The 16,592-nt window shown below is 40.2% G+C and overlaps 1 protein-coding gene across 1 annotated transcript in view; it reads left to right on the top strand.

The window, feature by feature from the left end:
- LOC118411261 (nesprin-1-like) overlaps positions 1 to 16,592 on the top strand; it is a gene marked incomplete in the record, with an annotated part of 114,399 nt that overhangs the window by 59,075 nt on the left and 38,732 nt on the right. The window contains 16 exon segments of the mRNA XM_035813467.1: positions 543 to 685; positions 9,290 to 9,476; positions 10,421 to 10,474; positions 11,225 to 11,704; positions 11,818 to 11,970; positions 12,192 to 12,362; positions 12,477 to 12,629; positions 13,060 to 13,287; positions 13,576 to 13,677; positions 13,933 to 14,066; positions 14,273 to 14,465; positions 14,606 to 14,754; positions 14,985 to 15,168; positions 15,532 to 15,669; positions 16,055 to 16,219; positions 16,436 to 16,588. Coding sequence (XP_035669360.1) covers positions 543 to 685; positions 9,290 to 9,476; positions 10,421 to 10,474; positions 11,225 to 11,704; positions 11,818 to 11,970; positions 12,192 to 12,362; positions 12,477 to 12,629; positions 13,060 to 13,287; positions 13,576 to 13,677; positions 13,933 to 14,066; positions 14,273 to 14,465; positions 14,606 to 14,754; positions 14,985 to 15,168; positions 15,532 to 15,669; positions 16,055 to 16,219; positions 16,436 to 16,588 — 2,787 coding nt within the window.

The following is a 16,592-nucleotide window of genomic DNA, read 5'->3' as shown; positions in this document are numbered from 1 at the left end:
GCATATCCCCCTAATTATGATTGCTAATGATGAGATCATGTTTTCTTGTTAACCTTATCTGCACCTTAAGACCAGTGCAGACTAAAAGAACCCATGAAGAAAAGTTCATTAATGAAAGTGTCTGCTGTATAGCTATTTTACATTTATCTTTCCTCATCTCGTTCATGCTAAATTGCATTAATGTTGCCACTTTTTGTATCTTGTGGAAGACTTTCTCTCTTTTATACTTACCTCTGACGCTACAATAATAAAGTTTATTGCAATACAATGTAACATACGCTTTGAGTACCAGTAAGAGCTCAGATGCACGATGAAATCAACAATACATTATTGTGAGCTAGTCTGACACTTTTGCAAAGCATGGTCATACATTTCCTTGAAAAGACATCAGAAAATACAAACATCCATCATTTAGTGTAGTTTGCCAACTGTTGCCTAAAACAGCTCTTATATCACTATGCTATTGTATGTTGATTGGTTTTACCATTATTTTCACAAGGTCATAAAGATACACTTCTCATATTGTCCTGTCATTCCTCCAGCATATCAGCAAGGAGGCCGGCATGTATGATGAGATGCTGAACCGTCTACAACAGCAAGGTGGCGCTCTGCAGGCTCAGCTCAACCCCCAAGATGCAACCATCCTCAGGGAGAAGCTGGTGGCTGTGGAGCAGCAGTTTAAGCGGTATGTGGCAAGACAGTAGTTATGTTAATAAATCACTTTCAGCCTCTAGACATGTGCTGCTTGCTTTATACAATCAAGTTCAGAGATTGAAAGGCAAATACATGAAGGATGTTGCCAGTTTACCCATTCAGTATCATTATCTAGACATTGCTGATATTCTCTAGTCTATTTTTTCATGTAGAGGCTTATAACAGTTTTTCAGCACTAAGGACAGGTCCATTACAGTTGTAAGTGAGTGTTTCAGCACCAAGGACAGGTCCACAACCATTCTCAGTAACAGTATTTTAGCACCATGGACAGGTACACAACCACTCTTACTAACTGTGTGTCAGCACCAAGGACATGTCCACAACTATTCTTAGTAACAGTGTTTTAGCACCAAAGACACGTCCACAACAATTCTTTGTAACAGAGTTTCAGCATCAAAGACAGGTCCACAACTATTCTTAGTAACAGTGTTTCAGCACTAGAGACAGAGCCAGAACCATTCTTAGTAACAGAGTTTCAGTACCAAGGACAGGTCCATTTCAGTTCTTAGTAACAATGTTTCAGCACCAGGGACAGGTCCACAACAGTCCACATTGATGGCATTTCAGCATTAGGGATGAGTGAGTAACACGTGTTGATCATCTTTTTCCTCTCTGTTAGGATTTTTCATACATCCAGTTGGATGGTTAGCAGTGAACTTAACATGGTCATGATGCAAACAAGTCCTCCTTCCAACAGCTGTTCCCCTGACCATGTATTGATTGTAGACCCACTCATGCATTTCAGGAACAAATTACTAAGAAACAGTGCCATTGATTCTGCTGTTTTGTTTTTGTTGTGTGTAGAGTTGGTGATATTTTAAAACTAAATGAAATAGAAATACCACTGACAGTAAACATGAAAAACATTGTAGGTTTTTTGTGAAAGAGTCATGTAGCACTACAAGTGTCATGATTCCAACTTGCTGTCCTGCTGTATATTATTAGCTCTTTCGTCTAATAGAGCTCATAGGTCAATGCTCTGCTAGGTTTACCAGTAAGAACCAGCCCATGCTATCCATCACTTTCTTATTGGCTTTCCCTCCATCTGGTCCATAAGGTTCAGCCCTACAGGATGTAGAGAATGTTTCTTTTAAAAAGTACAGGTTGTAGGAATGCTGTTGGAGAAGGGAAAATGTCACTCTGGTTAGCATAAATAATGAAGATGTGGCTTCAAAACCTTTTATTTGGCTAAAACATGTTGTAATTGGGTATTCTTGATATCATGGACAAATCAAACCTGCTGAGATATACTACACCAGTTTAGAATTGCCTGTAAGACACAAGTCCAAATCACACAGACCTACCCTTTTGGCCTTGACTTGAATGCTCCTGGAATCAAAGTAGTATGCATAGGTGAAAAGGCCATGGAATTATTGAACTTCACTGGACACTTCAACAGAGGCAGAAATGTGTCTGGAGGGGGTTTCCATTTACGATAAATAGTATCATGTTCATTCATGGACTTGTATGTCAAAATGGAAGGGCTATCTAACAAATCAATTGTCCCTTTGCATTGGTTGGCCCCCCTTAGGGAGGATGAACTGTGATCAATCTGTGGATAATAATCACCTCCAATGACAGATCAATATGGTGGCAGTGTTTATTGGTGCTTTGTTCCGTTTCCTGAAATTTCACACAGGATATGATTTTTAAAAGATGACTAATGAGATTTAGCGATATCCATTATATTTCCTTTCATATTACAGAGCCAAGGTCACTGATAATTATTTAGGTGTATCAACTCTAGCATTTAGAGTTTTTTCCCTAAAGCTGTATTGCAGTAGACCCATTGTGCTTGCTACTATAAGGAAAGCTAAGGTCAAAGATCAGTAGTTATGTATTCACAAACGTGGAACGTGACCCTCACCAGTGAGGAAGCCTTTGGTAATGATAAATCAAAGCTGAGGTGAAGCATGCCCCATGTGCAGATGTGGGGCCCACGGTGGCAGGCATCCACACAAATCCTGCATGTCACTTAAGCTTCCTCAAATTAATTTATGTGATGTATAGTAAAACACTGATGACAATAGTCTAATGAGCTAATTAAAGAGATAATGGAGACAGAGATGGGCCTGGTAGTGAAGTCTGCTGCGTTAATAGGAATGGATTATTTACCCTGAACGCCACCAAAGGGTGAACCAAATCAGGTTTCTGAGCCTTCCATGATCCATTATTCATGAGGAGGAGAAAATGGGATGCAGGAGGCAGTATGTAATATTTATTGGATCGATGGGAGTGTGAATGTATTGAAGTTAGTTTGCTTGGCAGCCGGCACACCTGCCCACCACCCCTCCCTGCCCTCCCCACCCCACCATGGCATCGCTGCTGGATTGCTTCTGCTGCTCCAATGGTCTGCGATGCAGGCATCAGGGAAGCCTGGAGTACTCTGACGGGAATGTGCCCACGGCTCTCAGTGCGTGAGTGATGGGGTTTTCTAATAGCAGGCGATGAGATCACACTATTCCAGCTGATCTGGATTTGCAGCATGTGACAGGGTTCACCACAACATCACATGGGAGGGTCACCTTGCCTGGTCATCTTGGCAGACATGGACAATGTTACTAATTATATTTATAAAGATGGGAGGATATTATGTATTCAGACTTTGCTGCTGGCAGTTAGTAATGTTATATGATGGACTCTGGAGTTAATCAAAGTGTGATGATTCAAATGCAACTGGAGGATGAATATTCCAAAAATTTACAATATTTCAACATTATCACACGAAGAAGAATATTTTCTTATTGTTTAAAAATGTATTTGAGCTAGGACATTTCTGATATCAAACCTGTAGTGAGTACATGCACATGCTGCTGCATTCAAGCATGTCTTGGCCATATGTTCAGATTGCCATGCGGAAGTGAGCAAGTTGCTATCATGGCGACCAATGAAATATTATGTTATGAAATTTGATCTTATGATAATTGTGTTATATTCCAATCATCTCAAATTATCTCCTAGCAGGGGCTTACAAGGCATGCCATCACATGGTTTCATATGATTATGACAAAACAATTACTTTTGAATCCTTAAAAAGCCCATACTGATATATTTATCTTATGATTAACAATCCCCATTGAATATTTGGAGTCTGACACAGTTTACCTTCATACAAAGTGGTGCTTCTATTTGTGGAGGATGGGAAAACTCACACCCTGCCAAGGGCCCAGTTAAGATTGATGACAGAATAAAGCACTTTGTACAGGAAGGGCAGGTCATTTGCTTGAATACTGTAAGCACCCATATTTGTCAGGTAGCATGATTTATTATGGGGTAAGGTTGGAAACTCAGAAGCTCAGTCATATTATAAGCTGAGCTTTATTTCAACATCAAGGTTAACATGAATTTTTATGATAGTTTTTATTCTGAAGCATATTGCTTCTTTCTGGTACAAAATTGAATCATGCGACACAAATAATGGTTACAGTATGCAGATGGCCTGAAAATGACATGCTTGTCACGAAAGTAGCAGACACTAAGACACTAGACAAGAGTAATGACAATTAATGGATGTAGATAGTATATTACCCTTTTCATTTTGCACCTTATTGTCATTGCAAACAGGTACATCAACAGGGTGATTGAATCATAAAACAACTCTGTGTATGATATTTTTACAAAGTCAAGCTTGCCAACTACTGCACCTGCCTAATGTACAGATTCATCTTGAAAATTGTAACTAATTATGCAGATCAGCTTGCCAATTACTTGATCATCGTGCATTGGATGAGCCAAGAACATTTGATCATAAATGTTGCCATGGCATATTTTCAACCTAGAGATTATGCTAATTGAACTTAGTACTTGAGGTATATGTTTTGATTATAATTCCACTTGAAATGTACAAATAATGACCACCTTGGCATCAAATACAGAAATGGCACTGTCGTTGTCAACATCAAGGTGGTTAGTGTTAAGAGGCCAAAGCAAACAATGTTTCTTCCTGTTGCCACTGTGCATTGAGAACAATATTTTATATCTCCCCTGGGACAACATCCAATGAGGGTTTACTAATGGATGCTATCCTGTGAGTGCCCACGTGATAAAAGTAACATTACTGTAACTCCTAAAATATTATCAGAGAAAAATTCAAATAAATGCTGCATATTCTTCTTAAATGCATGAACAGGTTGACTCATTATAGAAACTACATGACACAGGTCCTTATGGACTCACTTGTGCCTCCAAAACAAGTGTTGTCATATCGTGTGCATTTCATTCCAAGCTGCTGGTATCACAAAATTTGCCCAATATGCTGTATAGAAATTTGAGAAAACTATTGCGACCAGACAGCTTGACATTAGAAAGTGCCAATTGGGCTTGTAAGATTGTCAGAATGATGTATTCAAGGAGAGATAGTTAATTATTACCAACTTCTATTCACCGAGTGAAGTTAGTGCCATGTATTCCTTGCATGTGTTCAGAATTTCTGCCAGAACGTGCTATTGTTAGACAGGGAGAGAGACGGTGGGCAGGAAGATGTGATTAAATTGAGCCTGACTACGTATTCTAACAACTGCATGAAATTTCACTGGTTGGAGGCCCTCAGAAGCTGTTGGCTTTAGCAGAGGCAAATGCAGAGGAATGTTTTGCTGGAAAAAAGCAAGGTAAGGTCACCAAGGTGACATTGTGGCTAGAGCTGTATGTATGCCTACATAGCGCGTAGACATTTGTGCTGTCCTTGTCCCAGTAGGGTCTGCAGGTGTCATGACTATATAGGAAATATCTGGCTATTGTATTAGCTATAGCTGGTGACATCTGCAGATGCAAAGTAAATGTGAATCATTATCCTTCTTTTGTTGTATGATTGTTTTGATTATAGCGTCTGACCCTTCTCTGTTGTGATTATACTACTCTTAAAATCAGCTGACAATTTAACATTGATGTCGTAGGTAATTCTTTTGAAATATCACTTTAAGATGGTGAAGATCCCTCAAGAAGTGCCTCACTTGGGAGATTCCAGTATATGTGTCAATAGATAAATACCGTTATTCAAATGCAACCAGCTACAGAATGTGGTGGCTTTATGGGGCTTCTTATAGCAATCACCTCTCTGCCCATTTATGTCATTTCAACAATCACTGGAGCAAGAAGGGAGGTTAGCCACAGAGGGGACCAGGCAGGGTAGTGTGCTCTTTGAGAAAGGCAAGGAGAAGCCATCACAAGAAGGGTATTGATGCAGGTAACATATCGTGGAGATGAGGCTCACAAAAGCCATTTAAAACCCTATATTGATTTTCTGAGCAGAAATTGATTGCACGTTTGAGGCCAACGGTACCAGCTATGCAGCCGTGTAATTTGGTTATTTGAAGTCAACATGTGTATGCAAAAATCATACAGTTTTACACACTTGATTGTGATACTACATGAAATAAAGGAAGTAGGGGATAAAAGACATGTATCATGCATAGAAAATAACATTTAAGGAGATGTGACATCATGAATTTGTGTGTTGCAGCCAGTAATTTTGAGATGCATTGAACTGTAATGGTTGTCAATAAGGGGTGTGGCAGCAGCTTTGGTGTGCAGTTACAGTGTACTGATCAGCAGAAGCTCTTTACCTTTAAAGACAAGATTACTGCAACTTATGATTATGAATCTCTGTTATCATAAATCAGTGTTTGAAAGGCAGTATATTGAACACACAATTTGTTATCAAGGTGAAAACTGAAGTAAGAAATCAGTGTTTTAGCAATAATGTATAAAATCTTCTTGATGATTTATAGATTGAATACAAGTGAGAAAATTTAAGAATTTGTTCTCCACTTTTGAGTAGGAGGATTGAAATGATACTGTTTTTAAACCTTTCCTTTTTGGTCTTTTCATTATTAAGGTTTAGGAGGTTCTAAGAGTTATGCAAAGTAAAGGTGACTTAATTTTTAGAAACAAAAAGGGTAAATACATTGTAGGTGGAATAAGACCTACAATGTAGACAATGGTACCAGTAATACATACAGAGCCAAATACATGTATATGTCAAAGGAAAATGAATTATTCAGGAATACTTGACCTTAAATACTCTTTGCATACAGTATGGTATAACATTTGTAATGGTCACTTGAAATGTTATGGTTTAATTAGGGTTTGATATTGGATTTTACAAAGGGATAATTATAATATATAAGATGAACAACTTTGAATTCTAAACAACAGCTACATGCCATGATGACATTGCTTACCAATCTACTGCCCATCTATCTAAATCACTTTTAGAATCTTTAACTGTCGGTGACCTATGTGCCTGTATGTATCATTAAAATGCCATCCAAAAGTATATAGAAATGTAGATATTTAGCTCAAAGTGAATTTTGTTAGAAGAACTGCCATTATAGATCTAGTCACGTCTGCGTCTGACCTCAGCTTCTTCATCCCACGACCTGTAATCTCCGGCCCACAAATTTTGCCCATTTTTATTATAGAAGACACAAGAGGTTAGGAAGCAGAATCTGCACAGCTCCCATGATGCTTCTTTCCCAACCCACCCCTAAATGTCAGTCAAATTTGAGATGTGATGGTAGAAGCACATAGACGTGAGCTACGTATCTTTACAGCATATCTTCATGAGCATCTCATTTCATGTTTCGTGACAAGAATTTTGATTTCCCATCTTCTTAAATAAACAAATTGCCTTATGCAAGGTGCCTCCCAGGAAACTAGGTGTTGATGAAAAAGAATGATACTAATACCTGAATAAATAAAGCATTAAAGAATGCATGTGATTGCTGGACTCTTAAAACTAGAAGTACAACAAACAATCCTTGTTGGCTATAAATTCTGCTGTCTTGCTCTGAACTATAATTCTTGCCTATAAATGCAGACAGTTAATTTATTTCAATCTACAAAAATATATTTCTAATGGACAAAATCTCAGGAGTTCATAATACATTGTGGAAAAGCAATCTTATTCTTTGTACATTGTGTGCAATGGAATGCAACATAGCATAATCTTTAAAGTATTGTTGTGCTACTCCTACATGTAATTTTGGGTTATTGTACCATGGGTAGGTTACATGTACAATGTACGTTCAGTACATTGTACATGTAACATAACTGCATTCTTGTTTGTTGTCTGGTGTCTCTAATTATGCTGTAAAACTAAGTGTTCATGACAATATGATCTTCGCCAAACATTAGGCAGGCTTGCTCCATGGCTTGGTAATTCTCAGATATCCAGGTTGTACATCATAGTGCCAGAAGTCATAATGTGGGTAATTTGGAGGGGTTAGTTGCCGGCTCTCTATCACGTACTGGGTCTGCTGTAGAGCCTCGTAGAGGGCCTGCAGGAGAGAGTGTATTACTTTATTGGATATAAATAGGTCCCTTGTGCCATAGCAGTTGAAGTGTACTCCTGTAGGCTCTTGGAGTAAATCAAGTGTTCATGACCGTCAGATAGTATCTTGAATGGCACCAATGCCAGTATACAAAACATGTCAGTTTAACTGTTTTGCAAAATGGGTCAGAGAAAACTTAAGATTAAAATGCACATCATGTAATACTGTACAAATTGAGTATAGGATGTGTTTTTGTGTCATGTTACAGCTGACAAAATAATTAATGTTACTAGTCCCCCAATTTGTATTAATTTGTGTTACTTACTTTTTCATAGAAGACAAATGAATGCTGCTGACATGGCAGGTATAGGCTTATGCTATGTCAGATTTTAAGTCTGACATATGCAATCCCTTTTCTTTAAACAGAGACTTATTTGTCTTGACTTATTCAACCCACCAGTAATATTGAAGTCTTAAAAGAAAGACACACACAATCAATCACAAGATGCAACCTCTCAATATTGCTCGATTCATGATCTGCCCTCAATTCTGAAGTCTCCCAGTGCTTTCCTAGAGGACAGTCTTGCAGCTCATAGGGTAGCTTGTTATATGTGCCAAATTACATTATATAAAAAAACAGTTATATTGAAGGAGCCCCCTACTTGTAATATTCTTGTCAGCAAGGTTAGAAAGGTCAGCTGCTGTATAATGGCATTCTGATATTCCAATAATGTTGCCCTGCACCCTTGAGTGAACAGTCAATAAATACACACCAGCATTCAGGCCTTTGATCTTAGCCTGGAGGTAAAGACAACATACATGTACATTGCTTGGCAACCAGCCAGACATCACATACTTGGTGCATAAAGTAAAGAGAGTTTTTAACTACTTAGTAACATTTTGTGGCAGAAGATATGGGGAAAATCATATAATAACATACTTCATTAATAAATTTTTACATTTTGTACATAAAGCTAAATATTTTTTGTGCCAAACCTCAATAAGTTGATGACTCATGCTATACATGTATAAAGTAAAAGATTTGTTCTATACATTATATAACACAAGCAAAAATTAATAAATGATGTAGTCCTGTTCAAGACTTGCAAAACAAGAACAACAGTGGCCAAGTGCCAGATTTAGATACTAGGTAATTTGTTTCATACAGTACCAGTAACAGAATGTTCTAGATTTGGGATGCAAGTGATTTAAACAACTTTTCATATTATCTCAGGAAGTATTAAATGGTGATAATGAGTACTCAAATCTCAGATAGTGATTTCTGAAACATCTCCTCCATGCAGAGTCTCATCCAAAGCTGCTGAGAAGGTGTCCAAGCTCGAGGGTGCACTGGAGGCACGGAGGGACCATGAGTCCCAACTGGAACAGTGCTCACAGGACCTCAAGTCTCTCCAGGCTCAACTGGACAAGATTAACACACCTGTTCCTCTCTCCTCCACTGATGCAGCAAGCCTGCTGAACAAGCACAGGGTAAGGACAAGGGTGATACTGTCACTGGATAAAATCCTCATTGTAATTTCCCATTGTGCAATGATCAGTGAAAACATTTTGCAGCACCAAGGTTGCATTGGTTACTAGGTTAAGCAGCAAAGAGTAGGTTTTTAAAGTTGCGTCAGTCTGAAAGTAATGGAGGCAGCTAGATTTAAGTCAGTGTACTATGAGGTTCAGTGTACTATGAGGTACTGTGAGATTGGCAAAGTTAAGACATGGTACTAGTAGGTTGTTAATGTGTGGACAGCCATTATAGGGTAGCAGCATTTGGTCGTCATGTACTATGTTAATCTGTGTGTTTGCCTAATTCCTGTATGTCTGATAACTTGATATATAGGTAATTTGTCTTATGCATGTAACATATCTAGCTGTTGACATATCACACAGTGTCCTGTTGACATTAGCCAGTAACTGTGTCTGGAACTCAATTGCCAAGCAAATTTGTCATGTTGCATTGTTGATATAACAACGACCACATGGAAAGGTGTTTCTTTGTCCATTTCTCTCACACTCAACAATCACTTTCACTAAAGTTTCAGTCATGAATGACCCATCAACGGTGTTTCCCAGGTAGACAGCTACTTTAAAGATACAGCACGGCATAAGCAATGCAGTACCCTTTCACTGCTAAAAACAGAAAGAAATAAGTAATGAACATATTCTTCAATAACATTCTATTTGAGGATCATGTACAAAACCATTTACCTTGGACATTTACAGAAAAGCAATTTAGACATGACATAGTATGTACATGCACAATGAACACAATGTGTGTCATCTTGTTCAGATAACCTTCCTGTCCTTTGCATACAGTCACATCTAGACTCACATTGCATACTGTATCAGATTGGAAAGCAGCCTTGTGATTCCTGTAGACGCACAGATGTCATGTGTCCATGCTGATAATGTCTTTGTTTTTTCAGGTTATTGAGCAAAGTGTATGTGCTTCACAGAAAGTTCTTGATTACAAGACTAAGGTATAATGGAGAGAGATGGAAGACCCTTACCCTGAGCTTAATCATAGTTTTTGTATATCAGCCAGCTGCAGCATGTTTCCTCATTTATTGTTCACTGTATGTGACTATTGCCTGTAGGGACACCTAACAGCATGCTCCAGAATCAAGATAAAGCATGAACCATGTACCCACACAGAAGCATACCACTCAACATGCAGATTTGCTCTGTACATTGTGTCATTGCCTTTACCAGAGGATGGAAATACATGTACTCTGTATTTGGAAGAAGTTCAATTTCTTCGTTCATTTTGAAGCATTTTCTTTTGTTATTTTGAGGCAATTGGAAAAAAAAGTTTTTATGCAGTAACATTCATACACTGCACGAAATGTGTACATTTTGGGGACAGGAGGCAGGTGAAGATAGTCGTAAAAGTGTATTATCGTATGTCGTATCCTACATTTGGAAAGGTTTTAGTACATATACATTATAAATGCTCCATGTAAGCCAGCCTTTGACAGGATTACAACTGACCTGAAGCAGCATCCCTTACAAATAGGCCATTATCCCACATAACACCAAACTAACTCACATTTATTCACTCTCCAGGTAACAGCAGCAACTGCACCTTCCAATTGGAAGGTGCCCATCTTGCTTCTATGTATGCGCTAACTGTCCTGTAGGTTACCGGTAACTTGACAGTGTAACAAACTAACTGCAAGATTGCTTCAGATACTGTACTGACTGACATCTTCATGCCATTTAACCTATAGGAGCTGCAAGAGAAACTTGCCTCACTTCAGCCTGGTGTTGAAGATATCACCAAAGCAAAGGAAGCTCTGCAGACCAGTGGCCATGCTGTCTCTTCAGAAGAGGTGGCCAGGCTGAACAAGGAAGTTCAGAAGCTTGGCCAGAAACTCCAGCAGAGATGTACACGGCTAGAAGAGGCAGTGGCAGCCAGAAAGCTGTACGAGGGGGGGATTGGGGAGGTGGAGGAGTCTCTACAGCACTGTCAAGAAGCCATTTCCAATTTGGACCAGCCTGGTACCAGCCTTGGGAAGAGGGTCGAGGTGGGCCAGAATCTGTCTGCAACTGTCCAGAGGAGCCTGGCTGCCCTGAGTCCCCTCAGCACACGTGGGGAGGAGATAGGTGCCGAGGGTACAGACACAGACAGGGACACCGTCACAACACAGCTGGCTGTACTCAAGAGGGAACTCCAGAAACTACAATTGGCTGTTCAAGAGAAACAACAGGTAATATAAAGCATAAGACAACTGAAGAAAATGGTTTTAGTTGATTTTGTAGACCATAGTTCTGGTTATTATCTGTGGTCTCATTGTGGAAAAAAATTGTCATCCCTTCCCAGGAGTGTGAGCAGAGACTAGTTGAGCAGCAGGACTTCCAAGGAGAGATAGACAAGAGCCTAGACTGGCTGTGGAAGACAAGAGTTGAAGTCACCAGGCCAGAACCCCTCTTGTTGGACATGCAGTATGTCCAGGAGCAGCTCAAGATTTGTCAAGTAAGTTATCATTGAAACTTTTTTGTCTTGCATTTCCTGGTTCATAAAATAGGCTTTTCTTTGTGTTACATAAGATACCCAGAATATTAACAGGATACTGTGATACTCTGATGTTCAATTATGTGAACTCCTGGCATTTACAATCATTGCCACAAGGAAACTGTTAATATCCATGCTATGAATCATGTTAGATAAAAGATAATGTACTTTTTCTTATTCAGCTCTCCCAGGAAGAAGTGTCCTCACAGATGAGAATGATCTATGCACTAAGTGATAAAGAAAAATCCAAACTGGAGGCCCTCGATGAGCAGATGCCAGCCATCATGGCAGACAAGCTGGCTCAGGTCAGGCAGCTGGAGACAGAGCTGAACACAGAACTGGCTGAAAAACAGGCAGGTTTAATTCGCACACTTAAAGTACCTATTTTAACCAAGTTGAGGTAATCTCCATTTGATGTTTGTCTCCACACTATTCCCATTTTACATGTACATGTATGATATGTGCAGGTTAAACTGGAGTCTGAGGTGGAGTTACGGCAGAAGTACCATGAAGCCACCCAGAGCCTGACAGCCTGGTTAGAAGCTGCAGAGTACAGGCTTCACACTGGGGAGGATGGAGTGGACTTTACACAGGCACAGGAGGAGCTGCAACAACACAAGGTCAGGGGCACATTGTTATATAGGGTTTGAAATACTTTATGTAGCCTGGTTGCAACCACAGCCAGATGAAAGTCAGCCATTTGAAAGTCAGCTCAATATTCCATTCTCCTTGCTGAGCCCTGATCATGTTGCAATGTTGATTGTGGTCCTTGGTGCACACATCGTTAGACCACTGGCATGACACCAGCAGTCTCACCTGGAAACTAGGTAGAGCAGTATGCATCCTGAAACTAAGCTCAAACTAGATCTGGTTGTGCAGTGCAACTGGGCAACCAGGTAGTTTGAACCCTGTTGTGCCATATCTTTTTCTTTTTTTTTTCAAATTTTCAAGTAAAGGATGGATTAATGCTTTCATGTTGTAACGTCCGATCTGCTTTCTAACCTTTTTAGGCTATATGGGAGTTGTGAATCTGTCATGTTTTTTGTGCAGGATTTCTTTGCTGACACCACCGCCCACCAAGACCAGCTGACTGAGATGCAGGACCTGGCCAAACAGATGATGCCCATGTTACAGGAGGACTCCATGCAGGAGGTGCTCCGGTCCCTGCAGGCCATGCAGAGCAGACTCACTGCTGCAGAGGAAGGGGCCAAGAATAGGGACAGGATCTTAAGTAGGGCATCGGAAAAGTGGCAGGAGTTCCAGCAAACGTTGGAAGAGGTATGGATAATACTGTCGAATCAAAAGCTCAAGATTTTTAAAGCACAAAATTTTTTTCTTCAGCACTTATTGTCAAGTAACCATTTTAATATATTTATTGTACTGTAACTGGTAAAATTTTACTACGGGTACTTATCCTGTACATGCATCCTTGTTTACTTCTAATGGGAATACAAACATCATTTCACATCTGCTGTATACCTCATGCATTAATTGTGAAAGCATTGCAAGTAAGCATAATTTCTCCTGCCATCCCCAACCTGACCCTGTGCCATCTGCACTGTGCAGGTGTCTGAGCTGGAGGAGCAGACAGAGGAGAAGTGCCATGCTGTGGACACCAGTATGCCCACCAGTCTACAGGCTGCACAGGACAGGCTACAGGAACACCAGGTATGTGTATGGCTACTGTAATCGATAAAGGAAAAACTACATGGTAGATGGGAGTTATTCTTGAAGTATCATGATGTCTTAGTATTGTTTTATAAACTTAAATGTTAGGTGAGACTACGTTCCATTTCCATCTCATTGGTAAAATACAGTTAGTACTGTCTATTGAATGACAAGTCCAACTCTCAAAAATCAGAGCCAAGTATAGCAGATATGAGATACGAGTGTGTCTAACATGCATGTTATCTTAAACCACAGGCTGCAGTATCCACCTTCCCAAGCTGTGCTGTGCAGTTATCAGCCCTGCAGGACAAGGCCAGGCAGCTAGAGGGCGAGGCAGACTACAGAACCAAGACTGCCATCAGCAGGGCACTCGGTCAGCTCAATGAAAGGTAAGTTTACATATCTAATAATCTGACACTGAAATTTGTAGAGGAATACATTCTTGGAGCCAATATCAACTGCAGATTTCAATCTCTGAGCACTTCTGTATCTGATTTACATATAAACTATTAGATACTTTAGCAAGATCAGAAACAAATGATGTAACGTTTTATGGCTTATATACAGTAAGTTGAATGTCATTCACACCACACAGGTGGGCATCCCTCCAGCGTGCAGCTACAGAGCAGCAGGTGATTCTGGATGAGAACCGTGCTCAGTGGCAGGTTCACCAGGAACAGGTGGATGCCATCAGCTCCAGCCTGCAGCAGCTGCAGGACGGCCTTCCTCAGGACCAGGTGGAGACAGCAGGCATGGAGCTACTTAAAGCCAGGGCACAGGACACTAAGGTAACAGTTTATAAAATGATTCCTGCACTTAGTATTTGAGAAATAATCGACACACCACACATAAGTACTTGTCAGATATGGCCAATAACGTCATGTGTACATGTAGATATCAGACAGGTGACATTTATCTTTTTTCACAGTCCCTATGTGAAGATCTTGAAACAGTGGACTCATCCCTCATGGAGGCAGGCCAAGCTGCACAGGCCATTATCAGTAAACTTGACCCTGAGAGCGATGCAGCTCAGGCTGTCAGTCAGGAGGTTCGGCAGCTGCAGCACAGACTTAGCAGGTATTGCTTATCTACTCAAGCTGTGTGATCATACACATACTTGTAGTGCAGTATGAACTTGAGCTTGGTACAGCATATGTTATTGTACAGTTATATTTTTTAGAATGAAAGTTTTAACCAGTAAAATTCTACAGACACTTATTATACGTACACTCAACTTCGTGCAACAAAAATGTTATAAAAAGAAATCCCTTATTTTATTGTTAAGGCAATATGTTTTGCATCTCTAGCCTAACCCAGCAGACCCTGCAGTACCAGCAAGCTGTACAGGAGGAGCTGTCAGACAGAGAACAGCTCCAGGGAGAGTTGGGAGAGACCATCTCCTGGATACAGGGTGCCAGGTTAGAGCTGGCAGAAGTGGAGGGGCTTGGACCTTCAGCTGGAGAAGTACAGGGCAAGCTGGACAGACAAGCGGTGAGTATAAATGGTTATAGCCTTGTCTTTACTAATTCCTACAAATTGTGACTGTTAGCTTTCATTTACAACGTAGTGGTAGTTAAGCATTGCATACATGTTGAAGGATGTTGTTTGTATAGTCTTGGCCTACATACCAAGTTCCTGACAAGCATTCTAAACTTCGGGTCACCAAAAGGAACTAGGTTAGATATGTGTCTTAATAGACACAAGTTCAGTGTACTAGTATTTAATGTAAAAGATTTACCTTATTGTGGGAATTGCATCATTTTTGTGATATGCACTAAATCTTGTTCAATGAAATTCCGATACATTTGATTTTATGTGTAACTGAAATTCTCATGTCTGCTTCCTAATTATTAGGAACTGAAGAGCCAGCTGACATCCCGACTACAGGAGGTGAAACAGCTGATTGGCCAGAAGAAGGAGAAGTACAAGGAGGGTGACCTGCCACCGGAGATGTCCCAGCAGATACAGGAGCTGACACTGGCTGAGGAGGAGGTAAGGCAGGATGCTGCTGTCAGCACTTTATTCCTCACTTCTTCATCAATTGTGATCTAGTATAATCTAACATACATTAGACTTGTCTGGAACATTCAAGGGGCTCCTGGAATGTTATTGCATTCAAAAGTATTGTCCATGTTTTATTGCATTTCAAAAGAAATGGGTTTCATTTGACGAAGAGGGAAGAAATCTTTAGAGTGGATTGATGGTTTGTGAACAAGATTGGTCTTAATTTAATCCCAGAACGTTCTTTTGAACATTTGAAGCTTCTTCTTCCCTATGCAAGGTAAAAGGTACAGTTGTACATGAGACTGTCATAAAGTTACCTTAGTTGGATCCCCTATCTGAGCCTGTAATCATGGTGAAAGTGTACCTGTGTCAGGTTGAGGAAGAGCTCGCCCGGAGCAGTGAACATCTGGAGATGGCCAAGGCTGTCCGTGAGGAGTTCCAGCAGGACATGAAGGAAGTCAAGTCTTCTCTGGTGGAGCTGGAGAAGCAAGTCAGCCAGCCTATCATGGACATCAACAAGGACAAGGAGGGTCACCAGGTGGGTAGACTTGCAGCCTTTTTGAGCCAAGACTTCCTACCTTCTAAAAAGACTTCCTATTGTTTTTAAGTAACTAAGAATGGTATCTAAACTTTAAGCCAATTCAGATTGTCTGATTGTAAATAGTAGGCAGTCCCAGAGTTTTCTAATTAGATCATAGATTTTTAGTGAGAACAATTTTTCAGTCGCTAAACTTGTGATCTATGTGCTATTCAGGAAATGTGCACTGCACTGGAACAGCTACGCGAGAGACTTGACTCACTAAATGAGAGAGCCAAACATCTGTCAGATGACACCAACGATCCTCAGGAGAAAGAAAGACTGTCAAGCATCATTGGCCCCCTGAATGAACATTTCTCAAGTTTGGAGGTAT

The sequence above is a fragment of the Branchiostoma floridae genome, chromosome 1 (assembly GCF_000003815.2).
Source record: "Branchiostoma floridae strain S238N-H82 chromosome 1, Bfl_VNyyK, whole genome shotgun sequence".
NCBI lineage: Eukaryota > Metazoa > Chordata > Leptocardii > Amphioxiformes > Branchiostomatidae > Branchiostoma > Branchiostoma floridae.
Note: the sequence above shows the minus strand (reverse complement) of the source record. Positions and strands in the feature narration are given on the sequence as shown.